Genomic DNA, 26,532 nt, shown 5'->3' with positions numbered 1-26,532 from the left:
ACGCGGGCAAGATGTTGCCAACCGGACCTCAGAGGAAGTACGCCGAGCGCACGCGCCGAAAGTCCATTACTACTATATAGGAACAGCAATATACGTACCTTTCTTGAATAATATAATAATACAAACTCTGCCCCATGGTAAGTTTGATATCCACCCATCTTCTAGCAAAGAGCTTGAGTCAAATTGAGGAGACACGGTTGAATGAACATGCCTGGTAGACTCATTATTATCTAGAGGAACGATTAAGGACTTACCCAGACACGAGTGACCCTTTGCTGCATCCGTGCATAATGTGATGCACCTGCAAGCTGGTGAACGAGCTAGTATTTGGACAGCACATACATGCACGATGTTGGCAACGATCACCACCACCTCCTCCAGCCCCACCTCACCTTTCTTCGTACGCTGTTGATTCATGTAAGTTGTGATAAAAATGGGGAGGCGCCCATAGATGACAAACCGGCGTTTCTAGCAAATAATATTAGTCCAAGCTTTTTAACGCCACGCAGTCACTTGGTTCCGGGAACCAGGTTAGTTGAATCAGAGAAACGTAAAATTGTAGAAAAAATAAACCAAAATATGCACTGGGGCGACGGTTCGCTCGTTGCTGCACCTCCCTAAGACTTGTTCGGATAGCAAAGTTAAAAAGGACAGGGCAGGTTAAGGCTGATTACGGGATGAAGCCGATTTGACAGGGGGGAAAGGTCAGAGATTCACCGACAGAATCCATCGGTAGTTGCGGGTAGGTGTCGGGGATAGATCTTGATTGAATATTCAGTGTATGGATGTTGTCCCCTGCCCACACAGCATCCTCTTTTGAAGTTCACTCCACGCTACGCGTGGCCATCCCATTCACTTATTAGGGGGTGGATACTTATTAGAACTTCTGGTGGGGATCTCGATTTTGTCTCTATTGTGGCCTTTGAGAGTCGTTGATGTGATGGCCCTAGAATCTTATCTTTTGATTTTTAATCTTTTTGACGGAGTATTTCATCTCTCTCTCATTCATACCTTGACACTTTGACGCGGTTCGCACACACAATTTCAACCTGCACATCTACCCTCTCCTGCCATCAACTTTTCTATCACCAAGTGTATGTAGCACATTGTTGCAAAGAAAGTTTGCCCTCATACCCGAAAACTATGAAACTATGTATATCTCCCAGCTCCTCTTCCTATCTCTGCAGATTAATGTATGCACATTGCCTGCCACCCCATGCATTGACTGATGTACGTTTTGTTGATTGGGTAAACATGCAAGGGGCATCCAAGGATGTTATAAGTTATCTGATACAATAAATGTGGTATCATGTTCAATTTTTGTGGCTCTCTTAGATTTTTTTTTTTTTTTTTTTTTCGGTGTTTCCCCTTCCTTTTCTTGTGACTTTCAGAGTTCATGTTATGTGTTTTAATGAATACTCTTATTCTATTGAATTGAATTTGACGGAACATGATACTTAGACTAACTACTTACTCATGAATCATGAAAGTTTTTCTCCAGCAAGTGATACTGTATAATATTATAAGAAATACCAAACAAGAGAATTGCCTCGATTATTTTTCTCACAGTTATTTCAAAATTTCAGTACACTGGTTGAAAGTCAAAGAATTAGTACTTGATTCATAGATTTTTCCAAGCCAGCATTTTACAAATGCATAGAGATATTTCAAGTTATGGAATATTGAGTTATTGATCATGGTGAGGCTTTACATGTCCATTCCTCTCTCCCTCCCTCTCTCTCTCTTTTTTTCTTTGTATTTTGAGTGAATTGATAAAATTATTATGATTATATTGTCCAAGATGTTCCTATCTTTTGCATGTGATTTCCATCCTATGTATCATTCATTCAATGCAAGGTATTTGTTTGTATGTACATCTCAAGTTCAAACTTTCAGCTGTTCTCCCACTGCAACCACACTCTTTCCCAGCAACCAAGTCCATTAAACTGATTGAGAGAAAAAGAGAACAATCACAAGCTCCTGAGGCAGCCCTGAAGCAATGGGTGGGTTCCAGCCAGTCTTACAACCAATTCATACCCGGAAAGCTCCAATGGACTGAAAAAATAGGGGAATGAAACAGATCTGATTTTTATGATCAATTAAGTGCTTTGACTAATCAGTGCCGTACTGATAAATTTAGGTGAGTGAAGTAAGAGTTCCAGGAGAAAATAGAATCAGGTTGGGGAAAGCGATTGGTAGCAAGTCAGATTATTCTTTGAACAGGATTGTATGTTCTTGCAAGATTTGGGATTCTCGAGGTGAAAATTGCTTTCCGTCTTCTTGAGTATTTCCTCTACTTTGTATACCTGTCCGTTGGCTTCGGGGGGCTTGCTTGTCTTGAGAAACGACGGTTGGGGCAGGCTATACTCCCACGATGCAAGAAAACAACATTGCCAGTTGCGAGTGATTCGCTTGAGTAGAACATGCGGAGGGCTATCTTCCCTGTCAACTGACTGTGGGTCTCGAGCCTGATGTCTGACTCTTTCCATCAACGGATGGTTTAAAGAGCTCTCAGTCGGATGATAGGGTAGGATATCCGGGAAGAGATAGGGGGAAATATTTGAAGAGAATAGGTATCATTCCAGACATCTCAGATTACATTTAGCAACATACCATCCGCTCAGGTTGATCAGATGCACTGTTTGTGACATCCCAAATTTGGGCATCCGGTTTGATAATTGATATCCGTGGAATGAATATCTACTTCTAATCTTCGATTGATCCCCAGGAACCTTTTTCCGCCCCCAGGCATTTCGTCCTGATTACCAGGCCGAGCGGAAGAACCGGAAGGCCTGGGCTGGCTTCGTGCAGAATCGCTTTTATATGAGCCACGGGCTAATTTAGCGTCCTCTCTGTTACCTGTGGGTCGGTCTGAGATTGGCGGCATACGCACAATAGACGCTCTCAATCTAAAAACGCGGTTGGTACGTACCGTAGTTATACATAGCGTAGATAATAAGGCTTAGAGCAAAGAAATCTCTCGCGAATATGGTGCCTCCTGTTTAATGGCGTCACCAGGCAGTTGCAGTAAGGGTATGGCTCTAAACAAAGCAAACGTTCAGAGCACAGATTTGCCAAAAGCATCTTCTAGGCAAGTAAAGATGGATCAGACTGGCTGCCTGGTGCAAGACCACACGTTCTAAGATATTGAAGGAACAAATTACATGGACGACTTGCTGGGAAGTATGCGCTGTGATTCAAGGGCTTCGATAACTAGTTACAGAGCAGAGTTATGTTAATAAATAATGCCCTTCTTCGGCTGCAATTGGCGTGGCGGAATTGCCAAGACCAAAAGCGGCTAGGAAAACAGCTAGACCCGAAGCAGCCACAGCAAGCCGTTTTGCGGCCTTTCGACCCAGCTGAATCGCTAACATCAACTACCGAAGGCAACGATCCTCCCTCGAAAGTCCTTCTCTGCCAGACATCTGGCCAGCCAGCTTGTCTCCAATTCCAATTTTATTCTGCCTTATGGCGTCCGGTTAGAGGTCGTCTAAGGAATGTCCGCTCTTTGATTCAGCGATCCTTGACGCCCATTGCCGCTCTCTCCGCTACGTCTGTCGGAACCGACCGCTATGCTTAAACCTGTTTTTGTCGCAATTTTTTGCACAGCTTGACGCCAATCCCCTCTTCCTCTCCCCCGCCACCCACGATGGACGACAGCCATATACTTGGAGAGGACTTACCTCTTCCTCCAGGGCGCCTGTTTGAGCGCTTAGCGCAATTACCCGGCTACATCTGGCACCAGAATCTCAGACCTTTCCGTTCCTCCTATGATCATTGGCACGTTACAGGCGTGAGACTTGCTTCGGATGCAGATGTGCCCATTTTAACTCCTTCCTCCTCCTCACGATCGAAAGAGTCCACATTGACCTCTGCGCACACCTCCCCCCGGATCGAAAACAGATCATCCTACTCTCGAAATAATTGGCGAAGTAGCCTCAGCGAATCAAGTAGCGATATTTCCTCCTCTCGCAACGATCCGGATGCCTCATGGGTACCCGTAGTGGCTCGCGTTTCGAGCCATGTTATAAGGCTGGAACGCGAGTTCCATATACTGAAATCAATTATCCAGATATCAGATCCCGAATGCAAACACACGGTCCGCCCCATCGACATTATTCGCCTCGCCCCTCAGCCTGGCGATCCCGGTCCCTTGTTGGTTACAATCTACGAATCCCAGGGTCCAAATCAGTTAAAAGAATATGTAGGCTTCGGGCCTATCTTTTTCCAGACGTATGGGGGAGAGGTATTAGCGGAATGCTCATCCCTAGGGGCCCAAGTTCCCATCGCAACGTTTTTGGATTTTGCCATCGGTGCATGCGAATGTCTGGAATTATTGCATTATGGCCTGAAATGCATTCACGGTGAAATCAGACCCGATGCCTTCCATTATAATGCCGAGACAGGCGCAGTGAAACTTTCAAACACGGGAAATGGCGCCAGATCTTTCGATAATGCATTGAGTGAAGGTTGGTCGATCCTAACACGCGATTTCGGCGTGAAAAATAAGTTGCAATTCGTCGCACCGGAACAAACTGGAAGATTACCAACAGAGCCTGATAGTCGCACTGATATATACGCTCTCGGTGTGTTGTTTTGGTCGATGCTTGCGGGACAACCTGCATTCGATGCGAGTGATCCAGTTGAAGTTGTGCAAAATGTGCTCGGCAAAACATTACCTACGGTTTCATCCAAGAGGATGGATGTACCAGATGCAGCCGCCGCCGTTATCCAAAAAATGACCCACAAACAGATCGATGATAGGTACCACACGATTTCTTCAGTGAAGTGGGATCTTCAGCAAATTTCAAGACTACTAGGCGATGGCGATCATGAGGGATTAAAAAATTTCGTCATAGCCCAGCGCGATGTTTCATCGTTTTTTGCCCTGCCAGCGACTATGTTTGGACGGAGAGAAGAACATGAAAAGATCCTTCAAATTATTGACAAAGTCCAAAAACGCCAACAAGCTACTCTTGCCCAAGCTGCGGCGAAGTCAATTCACTCCCTCTATGCTCTCAGTTCAGGCTCTTCCGTGTCTGATAGTCGCGTGGATGGCATTGAAATTGGGGATGGCTCCAGTGACTCTGGATCATACGGTATTGCTGCCATACGGAGCAGTTCTACATCTAGCCCTTACGCTCTTGCGCATTCGTCAACACAAGACTCAAACTGTAGCGCAGATTCTACCTCAAGTCAAAAAACACTACTTCTCTCCAATAGAGTTAAGAGTCCCACCGATTCAAAGAATTCTGGCGATATCAATGATCGCGAAAGTCATTTTGCTTCCAGCCTCAGTAACCAGGGCCAATTCGATTCCCTTGCACCTCTAGGACGGCGAAAGGTGCAGGCAAAGTACCGGCAAAGCGGTCGTTGTGAGGTGATCAGCATATCCGGTGTTGCTGGCCTCGGAAAATCAGATCTTTTAAACCGACTACAACCAGAAATCCGGAAACATGGCTATATCGCAGTTGCTCGCCTCGATCGTTCACGCCGAGTTCCTTTTGAGCCATTTTTTAAAATTCTTGCTAGTCTTCTTCGTCAGATTTTTTCTGAGCGTGACGTTTCTTCTGATTACCACAGCTCAATACGCATGACCCTGCAGCCAATATGGCTATCCCTCCACAAAATCCTTGGCCTACCAGAAAATTTAATCTACCCTGTTGGGACGATGAGCGAGTCCGTGAACTTCTTAAAGACTACTGCTACACCCCTTCAAGTGCTTAAAGAGGAGACAGAGGAATCATTTCATTCCCAAGATGCCCACTTTACCAGTTTAAGCGCGGGTCAGACATTGAATGATTTTTGCCATGGGCCATCATCCAACGCTATGCTCAGATTCGCGGATACTCTTATTGAAACATTGAGGATTATGTCGTTTCAGAAGCTGATATGCGTCGCTTTGGATGATATCCAGTACGCCGATGTGGAAAGCGTGCAGATTTTGCTTGAGATTGTCAGAACTAAAATCCGATGCGTTCTTATGATTACGAGCCGACCAGAAGAAATAAATTCCCCTGAATTAAAAGCGCTTTTCCAGACCGACATGGCCAATGTAACCAGGATCGAACTAAGCCCATTAAATGATGACGAGGTTCACGAATATGTTGCTGCCACGATGCACCAACCTCCTAACAAGAGGCTGCTTCCCCTTTCCGCAGTCGTCCAAGAGAAAAGTCGAGGAATTCCGTTCTACATGCGAATGATCCTTGAGACCTGCTATCAAAAGAACTGCATTTGGTATTCTTGGAGAGACTCAGCCTGGCAGTTCGACTTGGACAGGATATTTACGGAATTTGTGTCCCCTAGCTATGGTGAAGGCCTCGGCACAGATTTCATCGCCAAACGGCTCCAAGAGCTTCCCTCGGAATCCCGCTCGATTCTTTTATGGGCTGCATTGTTAGGCAGTCCATTTTCCTTCACATTAGTTCAGAGGTTGCTCTCCGGAGAGTTTCTGTTCGCCTTGGGTGGAGAACCCCTAGAGGACATTACATGTCCGCACCGGGCACCCTTGACGCAAAGTAAAAGAGGGATGGTTTCAGGACTTCAGCACTTACTCCAAATGTATATTATAATCCCCGGTGAAACTGATGATGAATTTAGGTAAGCTTCTCAAAACGATTCCTTTTCTTTCTTTTCCCCATATATTCGCTTGTCATCTATATGGAAGAGCACTAATTTATTCGTTCGAAATTTAGATTCGCCCACGATCGCTACGCCCAAGCCGTAGCAAGTATGAGAGAGTGCCATAACCAAGAGAAGATGCATTTCATTGCTGCAAAAACCGTGATGAAATACGGTCCAAATGACAGCACTTCATTGTATTCGCGAGCTCAGCATATTCAGTGTGCAGCAAGATTAATCAAGCAGCGAGTTCACGAACGGATCAAATATAGAGATGCGCTGTACTACGCCGCTCGGAGCGCTTTCCAGTCTGGGGCGAAGGCTACCGCGCTAAGCTATTTTCAAGCTTGTCTCTACCTGCTACAGGATGACCCATGGGATAGCAATGCTGAAGATGTTTACTATGAGGAAACACGAGAGCTCCATATTCAAACCGCTGAAATGCTAATATCTAGTGGGAAAAACAAGGAAGCCATGGAACTTCTTGAGGTGGTGTTCAAGCGCGCTCATTCTCCTGTGTGCAAGGCGAGGGCATGGAAATTAAAAAGCAAGATACTCGCCCAAAGAAGCGATATTTCCGGTGCCCTTGAGGCCTTGTTCACAAGCATGGATGAGCTGGGTGTGAAAATCAACAGGCCAAGCTCCTGGGAAGCTTGCGATGAGGCATACGAGAAACTCAGCGCATATCTTAAAGCTGCCGATCTCGATGTCGTTTTCTCTGTACCGCTTAGCCAGGACAAGACGTTGATCACTCTTGGGTCGTTGATGGCCGAAGCTATGTCAGTGTGTGTTTGGGGGGAGCCGTTGACGTTTCTCCAGCTGGGGATTGAAATGATGAATATCTATCTGTTTCGTGGAGCCTTTTCGCAGGTCGCCGTTCTGTGCACATACATATCCATGGTTGCGATGAGCCGATACAAAGATCTTGAACTTGGCGTCAAGCTCAGCGACTCTGCTGTCGATCTCCTAGACCGCTTCGATGAACCCTGGATTCTAGCGCGGGCTGTTACTATCCACAATTATTCCGTTAATCATATGAGGGTACCCATGTCAACGACATTACCACGCCTCGAAAGTGCTATGGAAGCTGCGTTTTTGCTGGGTGAACGATACTTGATTCTTATGAATATATCCGCTATGGTATTCACTCGATTTTGTCTAGGCCATGACCTGTCTGAGTTGGAGGCGCTGTGTAATTATGCGCCAGAGGAAATTGGCGATTGGGAAAACGACCCACGTGGCGGGGTCTATATCGTTTCTGTCCGGTAAGGTTCCTCAATTTTTAACTACCACTTCGTTTTCTCTCGTGGGTGAATATGTTGCTGAGTTCTGAGTTTTTAGGCAAGCCGCACGTGCTCTCCAGGGGAAAACATTTATCAACTCTGCGGATCATATACTATCCGACGATCAGCACGACAGCGAGAAGTATATTGCTCTTCCTGGCTTGAACTCCCACGCCCTAAACATGTATCGTGCAATGAGTTTGGTGCCACTGTACTCCTACGGCTACTACGAGAAAGCAGTGGAGATTGGCACTGAAATGACGAAATCGTTGGCCGGCCTCTGGTCCCTCCGTGCTGCTACCCAAACGTATTTTTTCCTTTCATTATCCATGCTTAACCGCCACCTTGATGATCCATCCCGACCTGGCGTCGAAGAGACCATCAACCAGGTTAAAGAGTACAAGAAGGAGGTCGACTTTAAGACCCGCGCTTGCGATGTGAATTACGGTGCGTGGTCATTAATACTCGAAGGCCTGATCTGCGAGGCGTCCGGCAAGTTCCAGAGTGCTCTCATTGCCTTTGAGGCAGCGCTCGATCATGCCCAGCTACACAATTGGCCTCTGGAAGAAGCCCTTGCTCTCGAGCTTCAAGTCGACTTCCTCGTTCGACGTGGCGTTAAACGGGCTGCTAAATTTATGCTGCAGGAAGCAATCGCAGCGTGGAACCGTATCAGCGCGACGGGTAAAGCTAAGCACCTCTCGGAAAAACATGAGTGGCTTTTAAGAGTTGGATCTCCTACATCAAGATCTAATGATGTTGGTTGTCAAACTATTGATTCGATACTCAATGTTCCGAGGACTACGGAGCCAGCGTCTAACTCCATCCATCCACAGCTTGAAGCTGAACGTAAACGAGAATGGTTGGAGGAGAATGAGGAACATGCTGACCAGAGGTCTTTGGATATATCCGGGCTTGGTCTAGGTAAGGCTTCGCAATGCAACCCTTATTCTCGAGATATAGTGAAATTTCTAACCTCGTACATTTTTTATTTTCAGATATTATCGACTTGTCCAGCATACTTGAATTTAGCCAAGTCATGTCCTCTGAATTACACATAGAGAAATTGCTTACCAAAATGGTTGGCATAATACTCGAGTCCTGTAGCGGTTCCGAATTAGCGGTTGTGGTCACGGACTTTGAACCTTATGGTTGGCTAGTTGCTGCGGCTAGCGATCACGAAAATGGAGATGTAGCTTTCGCCGATGGCCTCGCGTTTTCTGAAGTAGAGGACAAAATGGCACAGCAAATCACGCATTATACTCTACGGACGAGGGAACCCGTCCTTGTCCATAATGTCCTCGATGACGAGCGTTTCTCCAACGTCAGTGAAGCCTACGCCGCCCGAAACCCGCATGGGAAATCCGTTATTGCCCTACCTATTATCCAAGCCAACAATCTTCTTGGGGTGATTCACGTTGAGGGTAAACCCAATTCGTTTACTCAACGTAATTTAGTTGTGCTCCGCCTTGTGTGTAATCAAGTTGGAATCTCACTGGCAAACGCTTTCCTTTATCGGAACGCGAGTAAAGTCAGGTAAGTTACTGTAACACAAACACATGCCATTCTTGCCATTCTTGCCAGTTTGCTGACTTTTCCTTCTAGTGCTGCCAACGCCGCCATGGTTGAAGCGCAGAAACGTGCCTTGGCACTCGCCAGGGAAGCGGAACGAAAGTCCAAGGTTGCAGAAGCGGAAGCTAAACATAACGTTAAGCTCAAAGAAGACGCTGCAAAGGCCAAGTCAATATTTCTGGCTAACGTTTCTCATGATTTGCGCACGCCAATGAACGGGGTCATTGGGTTGTCAGAATTACTTAAAAAGACCAGCTTGGACCGAGAGCAGGATGGCTACGTCGAATCGATCCGTGTCTGCGCGGATACGCTATTAACGCTGATTAACGACATTCTCGACTTCTCCAAGCTCGAAGCTGGCAAGATGAAAGTTTCGACAGTTCCCCTCAACCTCAGAGAAACCATAGCGGAGGTTGTTCGCGCCCTTCGTTATACTCACCGTGATTGCGGACTTAAGACTATCGAGGACCTAGATGGTGTTGATCCCAATTTATTGGTTATGGGAGATCCTGTTCGTCTCCACCAGATATTTATGAACCTGCTAAGCAACAGCTACAAGTTCACGCCAAAAGGCTCCGTTACGGTCAAAGCCAAGGTAACTGATGAGGATGAAGGCCGTATTCGTATCACGTGTAAAGTTGCCGATACTGGGATTGGAATTTCCGGAGAACAGTTGGTTCGACTTTTCAGGCCATTCTCCCAGGCTGACAGTTCGACAGCGAGATCATACGGAGGGAGTGGGCTTGGGTTGAGCATCTGCAAAGCAATAATAGAGGATGTGCTTGGTGGCAAAATTTGGCTGCAATCAGAGGAAGGGGTGGGCACGACCGTTACCTTTACACTGGTATTTAACAAAGCCCCGAAGAACGCTGTGGTCAAAATGCCATGGTCTCAAGATGGCACTCAAGAGAAGAAACAGATTCCCATGAGACAGGCAGTCAGGGATCTCAAGTCTCTCGCCCGAAACAGGATCCGCGTCTGCATTGCCGAAGATAACCCAATCAACCAAAAAATTGCAGTGACTTTCGTTAGGAATTTGGGACTAGAGTGCGAGGCGTTTAGCGATGGTCAGCAGGCTGTGGAAGCTCTTAGACGTGCATCTGCAGAAGGAAACCCTTTCCACCTTGTCCTAATGGACGTTCAAATGCCGGTTCTGGACGGATATAATGCTACGCGGAGGATTCGTGAGGATTTGGACCCGTGCGTCAACGATGTTCTCGTAATAGCCATGACCGCCAGTGCTATTGAAGGGGATCGCGAAAAATGCATCGACGCCGGCATGAACAATTACCTCGCTAAACCCGTCAGGTCTGATGTACTGAAAAGGATGCTTGATCAGTATCTAGCACCTTCGATGGAGTCCGAGCTCCCGAGATGGGGATGTCGACGGCGCCGGGCACGCTCGACTGCGGCTGCTTCTGGTCCTTCTCCCGTTGAAGAGGAACCGCAAACCAACATCGTTCCTGAATTTGAATCCAAAACCTCCATTAAGGGAAAGCCTGGGGATCTATATGCGTTTATGCCGAACGGCTCGAAACCGCCCGACAGCCCTCCCGCGGGTGCCTCCTTCAGCGCCGCACAGACTACTTCTCCTGATGCTGCTGCTGCTGCCGCTGCTGATACCATATCAAGCACTCACACCAATACGAGTGGGAATGGAGAGAGCTCCGCACTTGTGGAGCCGTCTAAATAACGATCGCTTCTGACGGCAAACATTCAACTGGCGCTGTGCTAGACATGTCTCCCCCCGCTCCGATCGGTTTATACCTATTTTTTCTTTTTTCTTTTATCTTCTTTTTCTTCTTCGTGTCTAAAAAGAACTCAGGGATGGGTTCTAGTAAATATTTAGAATTTCTGCATTTCCCCCAGTTTCTGCCCGTTTAGCTTCTTCACTTATGGATGGATGGATGGGTGGATGTTCTTGCCCTTTATAATTATCTCCCTTCTTTTTGTTGGAGCCTTGGTTTCTGTTTAATTTTGTTTCATTTGTACACATTTTGTCACTTTTTCTTTTACGACAAGCAACGTCCGATGATAACGATATGATAAAACCAACTGCATGGCAAAGGGGGCTTACCACCGCATATATGGAATGGGAATGAAGGAAATATACCAAAATACTGGCATTTTATGTCTTTTCTTTCCTTTTCTTTTCTTTTTCTTTTCTTTTCTTTTTTTTCTTCTTCCTTATTTTCAATTCTTTGTCCTTTTTGCACGTATGTATATATCTCGAGTGACATTATCTTTTTTCAATTTCCCCCGTTTTCTCCCTTTCAACCCCCGATTTATTTTACTCCTCTTGACTCTTCTCCACGGCACATATAATGTTTCTATAGTGTTACCATAAAAATGGGGCAATGCTGGTTCACTGTGTTATCTAGGTTCTGTTTTTTTATTATTTATTTATTATTATTATTATTATTGTATAGTCCCCTAAAATGGTGACCAGTGATAGAATTTGGTGAATGGAAATCTCCTTATATGAGGACCGAAAAGTTTTGATTTCCACACTTACAACTGTATACTAAGTTCTAGAGATGTGCATTTCCCCTTATTTACAGGTTTAATGAATAAAATAAGGTGAAGCACTCGTTCTTCACACAGCCCTCCTGCCAAACACCCTGAACCTCTTGACCCCTCCATCTGGCACCATTGTCAACATAACATGGCTAAACGCCTTCCCTCCAACTTCACTACCCAACAATCCCCCTTCAAACACATGTTCCAAATCCGCCTTGCACGGCTGATCTCCCCGTACAACCTCCACCCACCCTTCATCATCAAACTTTGGATCCTGTCCCTCCTTAACATCCTTCTTCAGGAACCCATGCACCCTAACCGCCCTTGGGAAGTTTCCTCGGAAGTCCTTCGTATCAACCACGACCTTCTCTATCGTCCCTACCAACCCGAGCTTAACAACCGCCCAGTCTACATGGCCCGGTGTCCGCGAACGAGCAGTTTCCCAACCGTCACCCATATGCTCCCCACGGCCGGGAAGTAAGGTATTCGATGCGGGGGTGAAATGTTGGTTACTAGCAGAAACAACAAGACCTCCCATCAGCGCTGAGGAGAGCTCCTCCAACTCCGTCGTCGCAGATCCTTCCGCCGACGCTACTATCGCCTTGGGCGCCGGTGCAGGGCCCGGCACGGCATGCCCATATAATCTAACCCGCGCAAACCCCCCATCAGGATACATCCTGACGCGTACATGAGTAATTGGGTCCGAGGGGCGAGATAGCAACCAGCCTTGGCGCCGCGAAGGCCCGCACGGCTGCTTGGGCAGAATAGTCGTCCAGCCGTTAAAAGTAGGCTTGACGACCTCGGCGTCCCCGGCCTCCGCACCGTCCCGTTTATCAATGTGAGTACCCTCGACAAGAACACTCTCGCCGTAATTGCCGTAGAAATGCGCCGTGTCGATTTCCACGCCAACGACGACACCGCTGCCGACGCCTAACTTGATTACGGCCCAGTCAAATTCTTCCGGGTTGTGGCGGCGGGTTTCCCAGCCGTCGTACCAGGCTCCTGTGTGTACGAAGACGCCAGGGCGGTGGATTGGCGGGGTTGGGGTGAGGAGGTTTGAGGCTGCGGCGAAGTACTCGTCGGAACAGGCGAGGATGGTGGCGTTTAGAGAGGAGGAGGCGAGGTTTGTAGTTGTTGAGGAGAAGGTCTTGTCGATATCGGCAGCGGTGGTGAGGGGGGTTATAGTTTTATCTTTGTGGGTTTCCATCTTGATTGGTATTTTTTATCTACTTTTGTTTCTGATTCTCCTTTGTCTTCGCTTTTTTCTTTTTTTATTCTTCTTCTTTTTGATTTTTGGTTGAAATATTAGATAAGGATTGATTAAAGAAAATTGAGAGAATGAGGGCGGGCAGATGCGGGGCAAGTGGATAACTACTCCGAAGCCTTTAAATATTATTTATTATATAGTTTATACAATTGCCCACGTTGATTGATAGATAGATATATATGGACGCGAGGAAGCTGGCCTGCTTTATACATCTCAAACAGGGAAAACAAGGGGCGGCACCGAGCGGGTAGTACGAGGGAATTGGATGAAAAGAGTATATTTCCTCATATCTTGTTACGTACAAATTCAATTGGAATGCGGAGGTCGCCGACGAATTGTGGTCGAAGTTGGGCTTGAAGCCATTTTCCTGTTGCAACCATTCCCCCACGCGAACAACCACTGCAACTCGCACATGGAGTCCAAAAGAGAATTGCCCGAAAAAGGGTCTATTCGCGGATGGCAGAGCAGTCTTCAGACACTTTAGTTACACTAAAATTCGGTTTTAATATTACCGCTTGGGGAGAGTCTTGATCATTTACACTAACTACTACTCTACTAATATAATAAATATTAAAGTCTTCAGCATCACTTGGCGCAAGCCGGTAACTAATTGTTGGCCCTTACGGCCGTTGCGGTTAGCGATCCCACTAGATCACATGACCCACCACTATATTATGTTCTTGTAGATAGATCTATCAATACAATCTTCAACTATTCTACAGGTTATAGCCTGAATGGCATATTTTTCTTTTTAGAATATTGCATCAACATTTTTGACATGAATAGTTCATCTTTTTTGAAAAGACTCTTACTCTTTATTAGAGATATTTCATTTTCTCTGAATCTGCTGATTAGTAGATTTATATACTTTATATTTTTAAGAAAGTGTATTCTTCATTATAAAGAATATCACTTTTTTTTTTTTTACATATCTAAAAGAAGCAGAGTTATCTTGATATAAGTAATATATCTGTTACTTCAGAGTTCAGCTCAAGACTCAGAATCACACACTTCATTAAATAACTCATTAATAGAATAATTACTTATTATAAGAAGACTTCTGACTTATAAGATAAGACTGAGATTAGTTTTTATCAGAGTATGAAATTTAATAATGAGATAATGAAGAAACTTCAGAATAAAGAAAAATAGAGTTAATATTTATCTATAGAATCTATTCATTTCAATTTATTAAATTCTTCACTATCTCTTACTTCTAAAATATTAACTTTTAATAATAATCTGAATTAATCTATCTATTACACTGTAGATAATCTTATAAATCTTATACAGATAATACTACAGAATCAGATAACTATAGCTGAAATCACTTAATATCTTACTATATCTATCTCTATACAAAGAAATACTATAAGAAATAAGTTGCAGAAATATCAGAAGAAAGTTAAATATATACTAGATATTAAATCAGTGATTATATTTAATAACTCTAATTATAAAGTCTGATATATTGATATATTAACTGATATAGAAGTTATTAATAAAATTAATATTTTATTAAGAATTTAATAAGAATTCTCTTTTATATGTTATATTGACTCTGAGAAGTAAAGAATCTGTTTTAAGTCTCTATATAGATATATACTATCAAGTCTTATTAAAAATGTTTGAATCACTATTAAAATCTTGAAAGCTGATAATACTGTGACTCTGTGAAATAAGATTAATATTAAATATATAATATCACTGATAGAAGAATGAGTTAATATCTTTAAGAAATTGATAAAATTATAAGTCAAGAAGAATGATTATCTTACTTTTCAGAGATATTTTCACTATCTTATTATCTATTATAAGAAGCTCTGTCAGAGCACTGAGAATATATATTATAATCTTTTTCTTAACAATCTGCAGAATTATCAAAGACTGTTTATTAAAATATATTTGAATAAGTTTTTCTTCACTAGCTAGAGACTCATTGTTAATATTAATATCAATGATTTAATGAAGTAACTGATTAATTGTACATTTAAGAAGATTATTACTGAGTGAAAAAAGCAGTCTCAGACTGATTCTGTGACTGTGAAAAAGAATAAAGATAAGAATAAAGATAAGAATAAAAGCACATCTGTATAAAAGTGCACTCACTGCAGAAGATATGAATATACTATTGATAGATATTTCATCTTACACTCTGATAAAAAGAAAAAGAAGAATGATAAGAAGAATGATAAGAAGAAAGAGAAGAAGAATGACTTAATAAGTTCTTAATCAGCAGTAAATATAGCAATTACAAAGATTAAGTTCTATTTCTCTTTCACAGTCACTGAAAAATCATTCTCTAAATCTTGATATTTGAATACATGTGTAAGTCTGAATATAATAGATAAGCTTCATTCTTTTTCAAATATTAAGTCTTTTAATGATAACATCTCTGTTGATTCTATCACTGAGAGAACTAAGTTTGTTAAGAAGATTGAGACTATTATCTTGAAGATTAAGAGTGATGATATTAACTTACAGAATATTCACTATATTTTTAATATTACAGTTAATCTGCTCTTATTTATAAAGCTTGAAGATCAGAGATTCTGATTTATATTATCTTTCACTATTCTCTCATTTTTCATTTGCAGAGCTCTGAATAATGTTATTTTTCATACAGTTCAGATTACTTAGAACAATATATATAAGATTGATAAGTAAGAGTTTAATGAGAATCTCAATCATCTGAACAGAGCAGTCAAGTATATTGTAATAATATCTTATAAGTATAATTTTAACTGAAAAGTTGATCTTTCTGTGACTGCTATTACTACTGTTAATAACATTGATTCTACAGTCTTAAATACAGGTCTCAAGAATACAAGAATATCAAAGACTCTTTTGAACTGATACTGTGATCTCAGTCACATTCACACTGATGCTATAATTACTATGATCAAGAATTCTCATACTGAAGTTATAATTAAAGATTCTAAGACTAAGTTCTTTTATGAGAAATGTGTCAAGATAGATATAATACAAGATTATTCAAAAACACTGATGTCTAGATCTATTCAACTCATTGAGAAGATTCATATTAATCTTATAGATAATGAATATATATTGAAAGATCTCTCTGATTATCTCTTAGAGTTCTGTCAGAAAATCAGATACTAAATACTTATTATCTATAATATGACTCACTACTGTTGAGTATATTTTTTAAAGTTCAAGAATAAGACTGTTCAATACTTTGAGTTATGACTCAGATTCATGAATAATCTCAGATATACAGTCTCTGCTTTTCTATAAACTGATATTGATGATGTTTTTCAATTCACATGTATACACACAGTTATGAATTCATATGATATCAAATAAGAATCAACAGTATTATATTTATCATATCAGAATGATGTTTCTGAATATGAAATCTGCACTATTATAAGATGAGTTAGAGCTGCTCTTTTGAAAGAAAATCTCTCTAAGAAGTTCTAAGTAGATGTTCTAGAGACAGTGATTGTAATAATTAATAATACTCTTATATTTATAGTTCTTTATAACTTGAAATTTTGATTCTCTACTACAGAGACTTCTGTAATTTCAAGTTCATATAAGATTTCTTAATATGCACTTATGAATACTCTGCTGAATGTGAGACATTTTCATCAATTAAGTGCAGAGATTTTTATTCACTTGCATGAATCTCAGTAGCCTGTGAATAAGCTTTCTTCATATGCTGATTTCTATCATATCATTGAATTCAGTGACATATTGATATATTGTCTATAACATTCTGAATCTGATAAGATTATTGTCAGTAGTGATGTGAGGTTTTCAATCACTGAAAAACTGATTATTACATCTGTGAAACTCATTAATCATGTTATTGAACTGAAACCTGATATTTATCTAGTTAATAATGAAGATGCTTTTAATATTGATAATCTGAATTTCATATAATTGCAGCCTGTGAAATCACTGACTACTTACACTTCAAGTCTTATTACAGATAATCTCTCAAAGTTCTACAAGAATATCACATCTTGACTAGAGAGAATAGAAGATTATTAAAAGAAGTTCATACAACATAAGATTATCAATCTGAAGAGATATAATACATGAAGTTTAATCTCTAAATCTGATATTCTAAGAAGTGAATCAATTACTTTAGATTATTAAGTGTTTCTTGAGAAAGATAGGCCTGCAGATCTGAATACTGATTCTGATGATATTCTTAGAAAATTATATTAAGTAATTTATAATAACTGACTTAAGAAGAATTCTAGAGAAGAGATCTATGCTTCTGTTATCACTGATACTGTCAATTGTATTCTTTTTATAATAGCAGTACTTTGCAGTTGAACACTCTGTTAAGTGAATATAGTGATAATATATCTATATAAGCATCTCACTAAGAAGATCTATATAAGATAACTCACTGAATTTGAAATAGATTCACTGAAAACACTTGTCTATATAATTGAGAATAGTCTATACAGTCTGAACTCTGCAGTGAAGATCTGATATAATTACTTAATAGCTCTGTTAAGTAATCTTAAATTTACAGTCAGTGTCTATAATTCAGTACTTTAATATTATATATTCAGATATCATCTCTATATAATGATCTATGTTAATGATCTTAACATTATATCTGAAGTTTCTGAGAATGCTGATTAACTAGTGAGTATACTCAGTAAGAAATTAAAAGTCAAGAATCTACATCAGTCAATTAAGTATTTAAGTATGAAGATTAATTATTCAGATAAGAGAATTGATTTAATATATTATTAATATATTAAATATCTTATCAAAGATTTCTATCTTGATAATACAGCTGTTGTCAGAACATCAATGAAGAATGAATTTTATATTAATAATTTCTCTATATCTAAGAAAGAGACTGATTTCATAATTCAGTGATATTAATATAATATAAGTTACTTACAATATCTTACAGTTAAAATATATTCTGATATTACTTATACTATCTCACTACTCACTTAACAGAACATTGATTTAATATCTCAATATTGAAAGACTCTATTACATATTATATATTATTTAAAAGAGATCATGAATCTGAGTATTTTCTATAAATGTGATTTATATAAGAGATCTGTTTCTATTAATCTTTCTGTTTCTACTGATCTTTTCATTATCTCTGATTTTCTTGATGATTTCTATCTATTCTTCAGCTACTCAGATTCTGATTAAGTCAGTCTCTTGAATAATAATAGAAAATCAATATCTGACTACATTTTTAAGCTCACAGATAACCTGATTTCATGATATTCAGTAAAGCAATCTTATATATCTCTAAGTTTTAATAAGACTGAATATGTGGCTCTTAGTGAGACAGTCTATGAGATAACATGAATTTAGAATCTTATAATTGAGCTTGACTTTATTACTACATCTCTGATACAGATTCTCACTGATAATAAGAATATCATAGATCTTATAAAGATAACAGTCATTACAGTCTGAAGTAAATATATTAACATGTATTTTCATTTTTCATATTGACAGTTAAATCAGAGAGTTATTAATTTAGAATATATTCTTACTACTCAGATAATAATGAATGAACTTACTAAATCTCTAGACACTGTGATATTTACATGATTCATGATTTTACTAGGTCTTACAGATGTAAAAGTTGGGAATGTTTAATTTTACATTTGTATTTGATTTTGACAGACTATCTTAGTGATTTGGGTGTTTTTGTATGTGATTCTTGTTATCTCAAGAGGGGGTGTTGGCCCTTACAGCTGTTGCGGTTAGCAATCCCACTAGATCACGTGACCCACCACTATATTATGTTCTTGTAGATAGATCTATCAATACAACCTTCAACTATCCTACACTAATTACACTATATATATGAATCATATTGATGTCATCGCCCACTATCGGGTCACTAGCGGTCTCTAGCGGGTCACTTGCAACTTAGCTAGACCAGTGGCCCCAGAGTTGATGCTTAACTAGTTGCAGGTTCAGGCAAGTCGAACAAACCTTGGAAGAGGCCTTCGTCGTTCACAGTCTCGGCCAATCGTGAGCTGGCCAATTGCGCAAGTGCTGATTCTCGCTTCAAGGTCAACTCAATATTGAGTCTTGCCCGTCTCACCTCACACCCCGCCATTGTTCATAACCACCTTCAACAACAATAGTTGATAAAAAGCATCTGTCGTCTGGAAGAGAATCAGAGAGTCTTCCGTAACCGTCTCATTCAGATACGGTTTTTTCTTGTGTTTGCTGTTTAGCAGCATCATAAACATTATATCGTGCATTACATACATATCATGGCCTCTGCAACCGGGATCCCAGAACAGAGCCCCGTAGCTATCGGCGGGAACGATGAGCAGGAGCCTCTGCTGGGCAGGCCAGGAGATGTCAGCCAGAAGGAAGGCCAGGCGCTGGTGACAAATTTGGTCACAGGTAAGTGATCCAGCAGCGAAACATAGCTATTGACGTTAATCATATAGAGTACGCTGATAATGTCCACACAGGCTCGGCAACTATTGCCCAAGCGGGTATTTGGATAGTGAGTACAGGATGATACGGGATATATCACGACAACGTGCCAGAAAACAACCCGTACTCTAACTAGACATTGCGATATCCAGCTTGCCGCTCTCGTCTGGAATGGCGTCTTCTCCCACGAGCTCATATTCTTCTCCCCGCACCCGGTAAGCAAGCACTCGCCACCTTACCTCCTTCGAGCCATCTATATATCCTACGACTTACAGCCTCTAAAATAATAAAAATAATTAACTCCAGCTCCTCAACTCCGCCGCCATTCTCCTAACAACCCAAGCCATCCTCATCCTCCAGCCAACCCACACCCCCGCTCAAAAGCGCAGCGGCACCCTCGCCCATTTCGGCCTCCTCGCCGTCGCCAACCTCTGCTTCGTCTCCGCCCTCATCATCATCGAAATAAACAAAAGCCCCGCACCCCGAGTACCGCCTCCACTCCGTGCACGGCATCATGGGCCTCATCACCTACATCTTCATCTTCCTGCAGGCGCTTGTGGGCGCCGCACAGTATTTCTACCCCACGTTTGCCTTCGGGAGTGTGGACAATGGCAAAAAGATCTACAAGTATCACCGGGTCAGTGGATACGTGCTGCTTGTGTTGGAGCTGGCGACGGTGGCGGCAGCGACCCAGACAGATTATAATATGACTACGTTACACATTAAGCTGTGGGCGGTGTTGGTGGCCGCCGTTCTGGTGCTGGCAGGGGTTGGGGCCAGGATTAAGAAGCAGAAGATGAAGATTTTTTAGCTGGAGAGGTAATGTGGTTAGGGTTAGGGTTAACTAGGGGAGTGGAGTGGAGTGGAGTGGAGTGGGGTGTATGCTAGTATATGAATATGGGAGAGCCGCCGGTGAGACATACATAACCTATTCTTCTTTTAGTGTTTTTCTTTTGGCATCGACCTCTATTTGGTTGAATTGGGTTTCTCAAGTTGGAATATATAATACTACGGATCCGTGGTGAGTTTGGGGAAATGATTGCTCACCTTTTCCATTTCTTGATATATCTGTTCCGGATCTCTCCTTCTGCTACAGTTCGGTGTCGCCGGAGCGTTTCTTGGGATATGCACTAGGGACTTTTCTGATTCATTCTCACTCTGCTGAGCATTTAGCTGAATGTGATCCGGGGAATCGACTGATATAACTTATTTATCTTTTTATATAATATTTCGGATCTCAGTTTCCTGGAGTTTTGTGAGGTCGTCGATTAGTTTGCTTAGTTAAAATAATGATTGAGGAAATAACAGCTTTGTTTATACATTTTCAATCTTCTGAAAATAAGTTGCATTGACTTGATAATGCTGTTTTCTATGAACTAAAAGCTCTCATTTAATGTCTTTCATGAAAATCTTCTCAAAATTTATAATGAAAATAAATAAAATACAGAGCTTGTCTGCTTCAGTGCTCTGACTGTATATACCCATCTGCTCCTTCAACGCACGATAATACGCAGAGCGCCCTCTACCCGATCACATTTCCTGTGTCTCGCACCTCCTCAGCAGCTCATTATCTCCAAGTTTCATCTCTGTATCTCTAGCAGAGAGCTGGTGGGTGGTCGGGAATCGTTGAAGCGTGATCGCAGAGCTAGCCGCCATCATCATTCAGAAATGAAAGACAAACAAGCTTTAGCTTTCAGCGATCAGCAAAGAAAGGGACGGAATCTTTGGAAGCGCTCGCTTCCCTTTGTTTTGAAGTAGAGCTGAATGAAGCCTGGAAGCTTGCCCTTGTGCCAAATCTCAAGTTGAGCTGGAGCGGGGTGCGCGGGGTTCTCAGGCTCATGCGCTCATTCTGTTTGTGGAGGAGATTGATTACATCCATGAAAAGTCGAACTAGGAAAAGTAGCCGTAGTAGTAACGTAATCAACCACCCAAAGCCCGCCCAATCTTCATTTTTTCATTCATCTTCAAACACCCACAACATGCACCATGAAGCAGTTATACAAGCAGCAATTGATGATTTGAACATGCAATTGATTTCTAATTACACTGAGACTGCTAAAAAATATGGAATCAGTTGATATACATTATCATAGTGTTATAGAGATGTTCAAACATTAAGAAAGAAAGCAAGCTCTATTCACTGTAAAAATCTCACAGATTTGTAAGAAGAATGACTTCTTTTTTATATTAATTAATTAACAGATCACAGTTTTTCTTGTATATCTCAAATTCTTCATAATCTTATTATTGAGATTCTAAAAGCATCTATTGAAATTAACTAAGTGCTATAATTCTGTTAGTATTATAAGAATGTAATCAAGTTACTCTATCTTCAAAATATTAATTAAAAATGCAAGATTGTAGATAATTCAATATATTTCAAGTATTATTTTAATCATGTAATATATTTCTTTCTTCTACTAATTTCTTTCTTCTACTGATTTCTTTCTTCTACTGATTTTTTACTTCTTACTAATTAATTTATAGCTACAGGTAAAAATCACTCAATATAATATTAAACTCATAAATATTTATAACTTTAATGAGAAAGAATTTCTATTAGAACTTATTCACACTCTCAAATATATTATATTAATTACTTCACTTAAATCAGATTATATAATAGATATTAGTTAGAATAACAGTTGAGAATTCATAATACTACTTATTTTAATTTATATAAATGAAACTTTACTCTCATCTACTCTTATATATTAAGAAGAATCAAGAGATATATAAGATACTTGACTGAAGAATTTTAATAGTGAAAAGAATGAGACCTACTTTACTGCTTCAGAAAATAAATAAAGTAATAATAAATATAAATTAATATAGTTAAAGAAGATCTTTGAATCTCTTATAAAAAAGAAAATAGAATATAAATATAAACTTCTTATATTAAATAATCACTTATCTCATATTAATATAGCATTTATTAATTATATAAATTATTATTAAATTCTACTTACTATCTTTTCTCTCTATTCTACACACTGATTACAGTTACTAGATGTTGAAATATTTGAATTATTAAGTAAATTATACTTCAATTAACTGAATGAATAAATGAGAACTGAAATGAGATTCATATACACTATAAAGAGATCTTTTTAACAGCTATTTAATACTGTATGAAAGAAGATAGTTATATCTTTAAATATTATGTCTGCATTTACTACTAGTGGTCTATATTCATTCAATTTAGAATAAGTTCTTAAAAAGCTTGTAATACAGTCTTATACTCTCTTAGATATATAATATTAATTAAGAATCTTTACTTCTATTATTAATATACAGAAATTGATGAAGCAAGTTAAGTAGTAGTAGTGTTAAATATCTAGTAATCTTAATTAGATAATCTGTATAAGAAAAAATCTTACTCTTGATAAAAAGATTCTTCTAATAGAGAATAGACAGCTATAGTAAGCTCTTAATTAAGAGAGAAGATATTACAAGTATGACAGAGTAATGAGATTACTAGATTCTTTAAATTTATCATTAATACAGTTCTTTTCATCAGCAAAGATATAAATTATATATGAGAAAATAACAACTTCTGAAGCTGTTAAAAAGAATAAGCAAATTTGTAAGAAGAATATCAAGTTATAACACACTATTCTTAAGAAACAGAAGAAGACAGATATTATGAAGAAGAGAATAAAGTGAGAGACAGCTTATCAGATAGTAAAGCAGTAAAAAGATATGAATAAAACTGCAAAAGCTGCTCAATAACAGATTGAAAAGAAGCTTAGAGATATAAGAAAGATTTAAGAGTAAAAAGAAAAGAAAGAATAAGCTACTGTACAGTTATTATTATTATTCTTCAATTATAGATATATGCAGTCAGAGACTATGACATCTATCTGAGAACTTTTAGTTCTCAGGAATTTTCATATATCTATAAAGTTAACTATTATACATTCACCAATTTCAGATATGCAAAATCAGAAAATTCCAGCTCAGAATATAAAAACTGTTTACAAATTGCAAAATTTTAACATCTTCTGATACTTTGAAACTATTTAACAATATCATGACAAAAGAAAAGAGAACATAGTCTTAAAGATAGACACATTAAATAGATAGATAGAAAAGAATAGAAAGGAAAAGTAAAGTAAATAGAGACTGTAATAAAACAAATTATTAAAAGATAGTATATAACTGTTTTAACAGACTATATCTGATCAATTTCCTCCTCTTCATATTCAGATATTTCTGAATTTAGCCATTTTCTTGTAGCTGCTTAAGTTTCTGATAGAAAGTCTATTAAGTATTTAATTCCTATCTCAGTTGAGAATAAGAATCTCATATTTAATTGATTTAGATCATACTTCTCTTTCAATCTGACTCTGAGACTATTGTATAATGCATAGTGTATTACAATATGCTTAGAATTCTCATTTGTATTGCAGAATGAGCATTCTATTGAATCAAATCTATCATCAAATCTTTGCATATAAGATTTGAAATGACCATGTTCTAGATTCAGCTGTATTATAGATGAGAATATTTTCTTTTTACATTTGATTAAACAAGATTTCTACTTGAGTTTTGTTTCAAATCTTGAATAATGTATACTCTTCTTTTGTTTCTGCCAGCTTTCATTTCACTTGTCTAAATAAGATTCTTTTATCTTTCTCTTTATAAAAGACCAGGATACAATTTTTTAAATAGATCTACTTAATTCTGAACTCTTTTTTGCAGCTGAATCAGCCAATTCATTGTCATGAATATTCATATGAGCAGAAACTCAGTGCAGATGAATTATCAGCTTTGATATTCTTCTGCTGTACAGTAGTAATCATAGTTAAATAAGAAAAAGACTGAAGAATTCAAAAATCATCTTTCTAATCAGAAAAGTAGATTCTTGATTTTACAAAGAGTAATTAAATTATGTTTTCAGAGCTCTGTCAGAGTGCTTATGAATTCACTGCTGAAGAAATCTGATTATATTATAAGCTTTACTAATTTAATGACTGCTTGCTCACTGAATCTGTCTTCACTCAAGATTTCATATTCTAAGTGAGTTATTAAGCTTAATAAATATCACAGAATTAGCTGTATATTTTTATATATAATTTTCTATATATATTTTCAGCATAGTCTGCAGTGTATACAAAGAGAAGGAGAAATCATGTTATTATTAAAGATAAAAATAAAGAAAAACAAAAACAGAGCTGTAAATATAATTTAGAGATTAATAAAGAAAAAACAAGAAAAAACAAAGAAAATTCACACTTATATTCTTAATATCTATGATACTTAATCTCTCTGTGACTATTAATTTCTCTCTTTAAAGAAGTAGAGAGTATCATATCTATGACACAGATAATTATTGCATTTGATATAAAAACTGTTAAAAATATATAGACTTCAAAAGAGCTGAACATCAAAGTGTATACAGTTATAGCAGAATCTTGAAGACTGATTATCTATATATATTATCAGATATTTCTTACAAAGCTGTATTCACTTTCTCAGTTGTACTGAAGTATTCAGCTCAGAAATTATTGAAATGTAGAGAGAGAGCTTATCTACTTAAATTAACTTCTGTTATAAATTTATAGTATTTATATTATCTTGATTATCTGAATTTTACAGATACTCAGAAACTCATCTTCTATTAATATCAGAATTGTGAAAATACACTGTAGTATAAGAACTGTTAATAGAAAATCTAGATATATTTACATATATCTGATCAGAGATTGTGTGAATAGAAAGAGAGTGATTGTAGACCTGCAGAGCTACAGAGAGTACTAACAGTATTAGAAGCTTTGTAGAAACTGTTAACTAGAGTGTGTAGAAATTACTTATAAGAAGACTTATAGTAAAGAGCAGAACTATACTACTGAGAGTTAGAGACTAGTCTGAGAAAGACACAGAATTAATCACTGATCTGAAGATTGAGTGCAGTAACAGATCTGAGAGAGATGAAGACTCTGTTATAGATAATAATATCTCTGCTTCATCAGCTGATAAAAAGTAATCAGAGAAGTTACAGAGACACTTATAAGAAGCTTAACAGTAATTAAACATTATTTATAAAAATATTAAAATTGAAAAGTTTTTTATTCTTGAGAAGTTCTTGAATTATTATTATTATTATTATTATTCTTTCATTATACTCATATGCAAGCAGAGCTTATAATGAGTTCTTATATAATGTTAAATACAGATTAAGTGTTAATTATACAGAAGGAAATACAGGTGTTGAGATCATGCCAAGATAACAGAACATAGAAAAATACAAAGAAGTGACAATTAGATACATACAATAATAACTTCTCAGCTCAGAAACATAGAGCAATTTTATTGAAGCAATTTATACATCTCTGTATTTATTAGAAACCTGAGGTGCTTGAGTTTCAGATTTAATGTATTCTCTGCGGGTTTCAAACTCATACACCTTGATTTCCCACATCAAGGTGCTACTGAGTGGCCGCATTAATTATTCAGCCACCGCGGCTAAGTTCTTGAATCAATACACAGACATTGTTAGAAATACACTCTCTCTGTTATCTGAGTGAAAACACTTTGCAGATGAATGAGAATACTAATAGTTTATAGAAATAAGAGCTGTTACAGAAAATTAGAAAAGAAGATAAAATTTCATAGACAGATCTGAGATATTTATACTACTCTAAAGAGATTTATTTACACTATAAGTAATTTCATAAAATAGTCAGATTACTCTAATAAATAAAGAATAATTATAAATTGCAGATTTAAATCTTTCTATATAACTATAAAGAGTGATTACAGACTGTGAATATCTTAATTCTACATTTTTACAAAGTTGATAAAAGAATGAAAAATTTTCTTACAACTTTACAGTGTCAA

General features: G+C 38.8%; 6 protein-coding genes across 6 annotated transcripts; 3 read left to right on the top strand and 3 right to left on the bottom strand.

Moving 5' to 3' along the window:
* Nucleotides 1-113: 113 nt before the first annotated feature.
* BDBG_16701 (uncharacterized protein) lies at nucleotides 114-666 on the bottom strand (the record flags this gene model as incomplete). Its single annotated transcript, XM_031724594.1, has 1 exon — nucleotides 114-666. A coding segment is annotated over exon 1 (303 nt), but the record flags the coding sequence as incomplete, so codon positions are not given.
* Nucleotides 667-1,729: 1,063 nt separating this feature from the next.
* On the bottom strand, nucleotides 1,730-3,202 carry BDBG_16700 (uncharacterized protein). Its single transcript, XM_031724593.1, has 2 exons — nucleotides 2,933-3,202; nucleotides 1,730-2,852 (listed from the first exon to the last, which is right to left on the bottom strand). The coding sequence occupies exon 2, from the start codon at nucleotides 2,487-2,489 to the stop codon at nucleotides 2,175-2,177; it is 315 nt and encodes a 104-aa protein (XP_031577417.1). The 5' UTR covers nucleotides 2,490-2,852; nucleotides 2,933-3,202; the 3' UTR covers nucleotides 1,730-2,174.
* On the top strand, nucleotides 2,983-3,580 carry BDBG_02956 (uncharacterized protein; the record flags this gene model as incomplete). Its single annotated transcript, XM_002626733.2, has 1 exon — nucleotides 2,983-3,580. The coding sequence occupies exon 1, from the start codon at nucleotides 3,233-3,235 to the stop codon at nucleotides 3,578-3,580; it is 348 nt and encodes a 115-aa protein (XP_002626779.1). The 5' UTR covers nucleotides 2,983-3,232.
* A 69-nt stretch (nucleotides 3,581-3,649) lies between these two features.
* BDBG_02955 (sensor histidine kinase/response regulator) lies at nucleotides 3,650-11,169 on the top strand (the record flags this gene model as incomplete). Its single annotated transcript, XM_031721032.1, has 5 exons — nucleotides 3,650-6,603; nucleotides 6,699-7,889; nucleotides 7,966-8,828; nucleotides 8,903-9,440; nucleotides 9,510-11,169. The coding sequence occupies 5 exons, from the start codon at nucleotides 3,650-3,652 to the stop codon at nucleotides 11,167-11,169; spliced, it is 7,206 nt and encodes a 2,401-aa protein (XP_031577416.1).
* Nucleotides 11,170-11,764: 595 nt separating this feature from the next.
* Nucleotides 11,765-13,832, bottom strand: BDBG_02954 (allantoicase). The gene has a single exon (XM_031721031.1). The coding sequence runs from the start codon at nucleotides 13,201-13,203 to the stop codon at nucleotides 12,073-12,075; it is 1,131 nt and encodes a 376-aa protein (XP_031577415.1). The 5' UTR covers nucleotides 13,204-13,832; the 3' UTR covers nucleotides 11,765-12,072.
* A 5,319-nt stretch (nucleotides 13,833-19,151) lies between these two features.
* Nucleotides 19,152-21,156, top strand: BDBG_02953 (cytochrome b561). Its single transcript, XM_031721030.1, has 4 exons — nucleotides 19,152-19,653; nucleotides 19,725-19,759; nucleotides 19,842-19,904; nucleotides 19,996-21,156. The coding sequence occupies exons 1-4, from the start codon at nucleotides 19,518-19,520 to the stop codon at nucleotides 20,392-20,394; spliced, it is 633 nt and encodes a 210-aa protein (XP_031577414.1). The 5' UTR covers nucleotides 19,152-19,517; the 3' UTR covers nucleotides 20,395-21,156.
* The last annotated feature ends 5,376 nt before the right edge of the window (nucleotides 21,157-26,532 follow it).

This window comes from Blastomyces gilchristii, assembly GCF_000003855.2.
Source record: "Blastomyces gilchristii SLH14081 genomic scaffold supercont1.4, whole genome shotgun sequence".
Lineage (NCBI taxonomy): Eukaryota > Fungi > Ascomycota > Eurotiomycetes > Onygenales > Ajellomycetaceae > Blastomyces > Blastomyces gilchristii.
The sequence above is the reverse complement of the archived record's forward strand: the minus strand, read 5'-3'. Positions and strand labels throughout refer to the sequence as shown.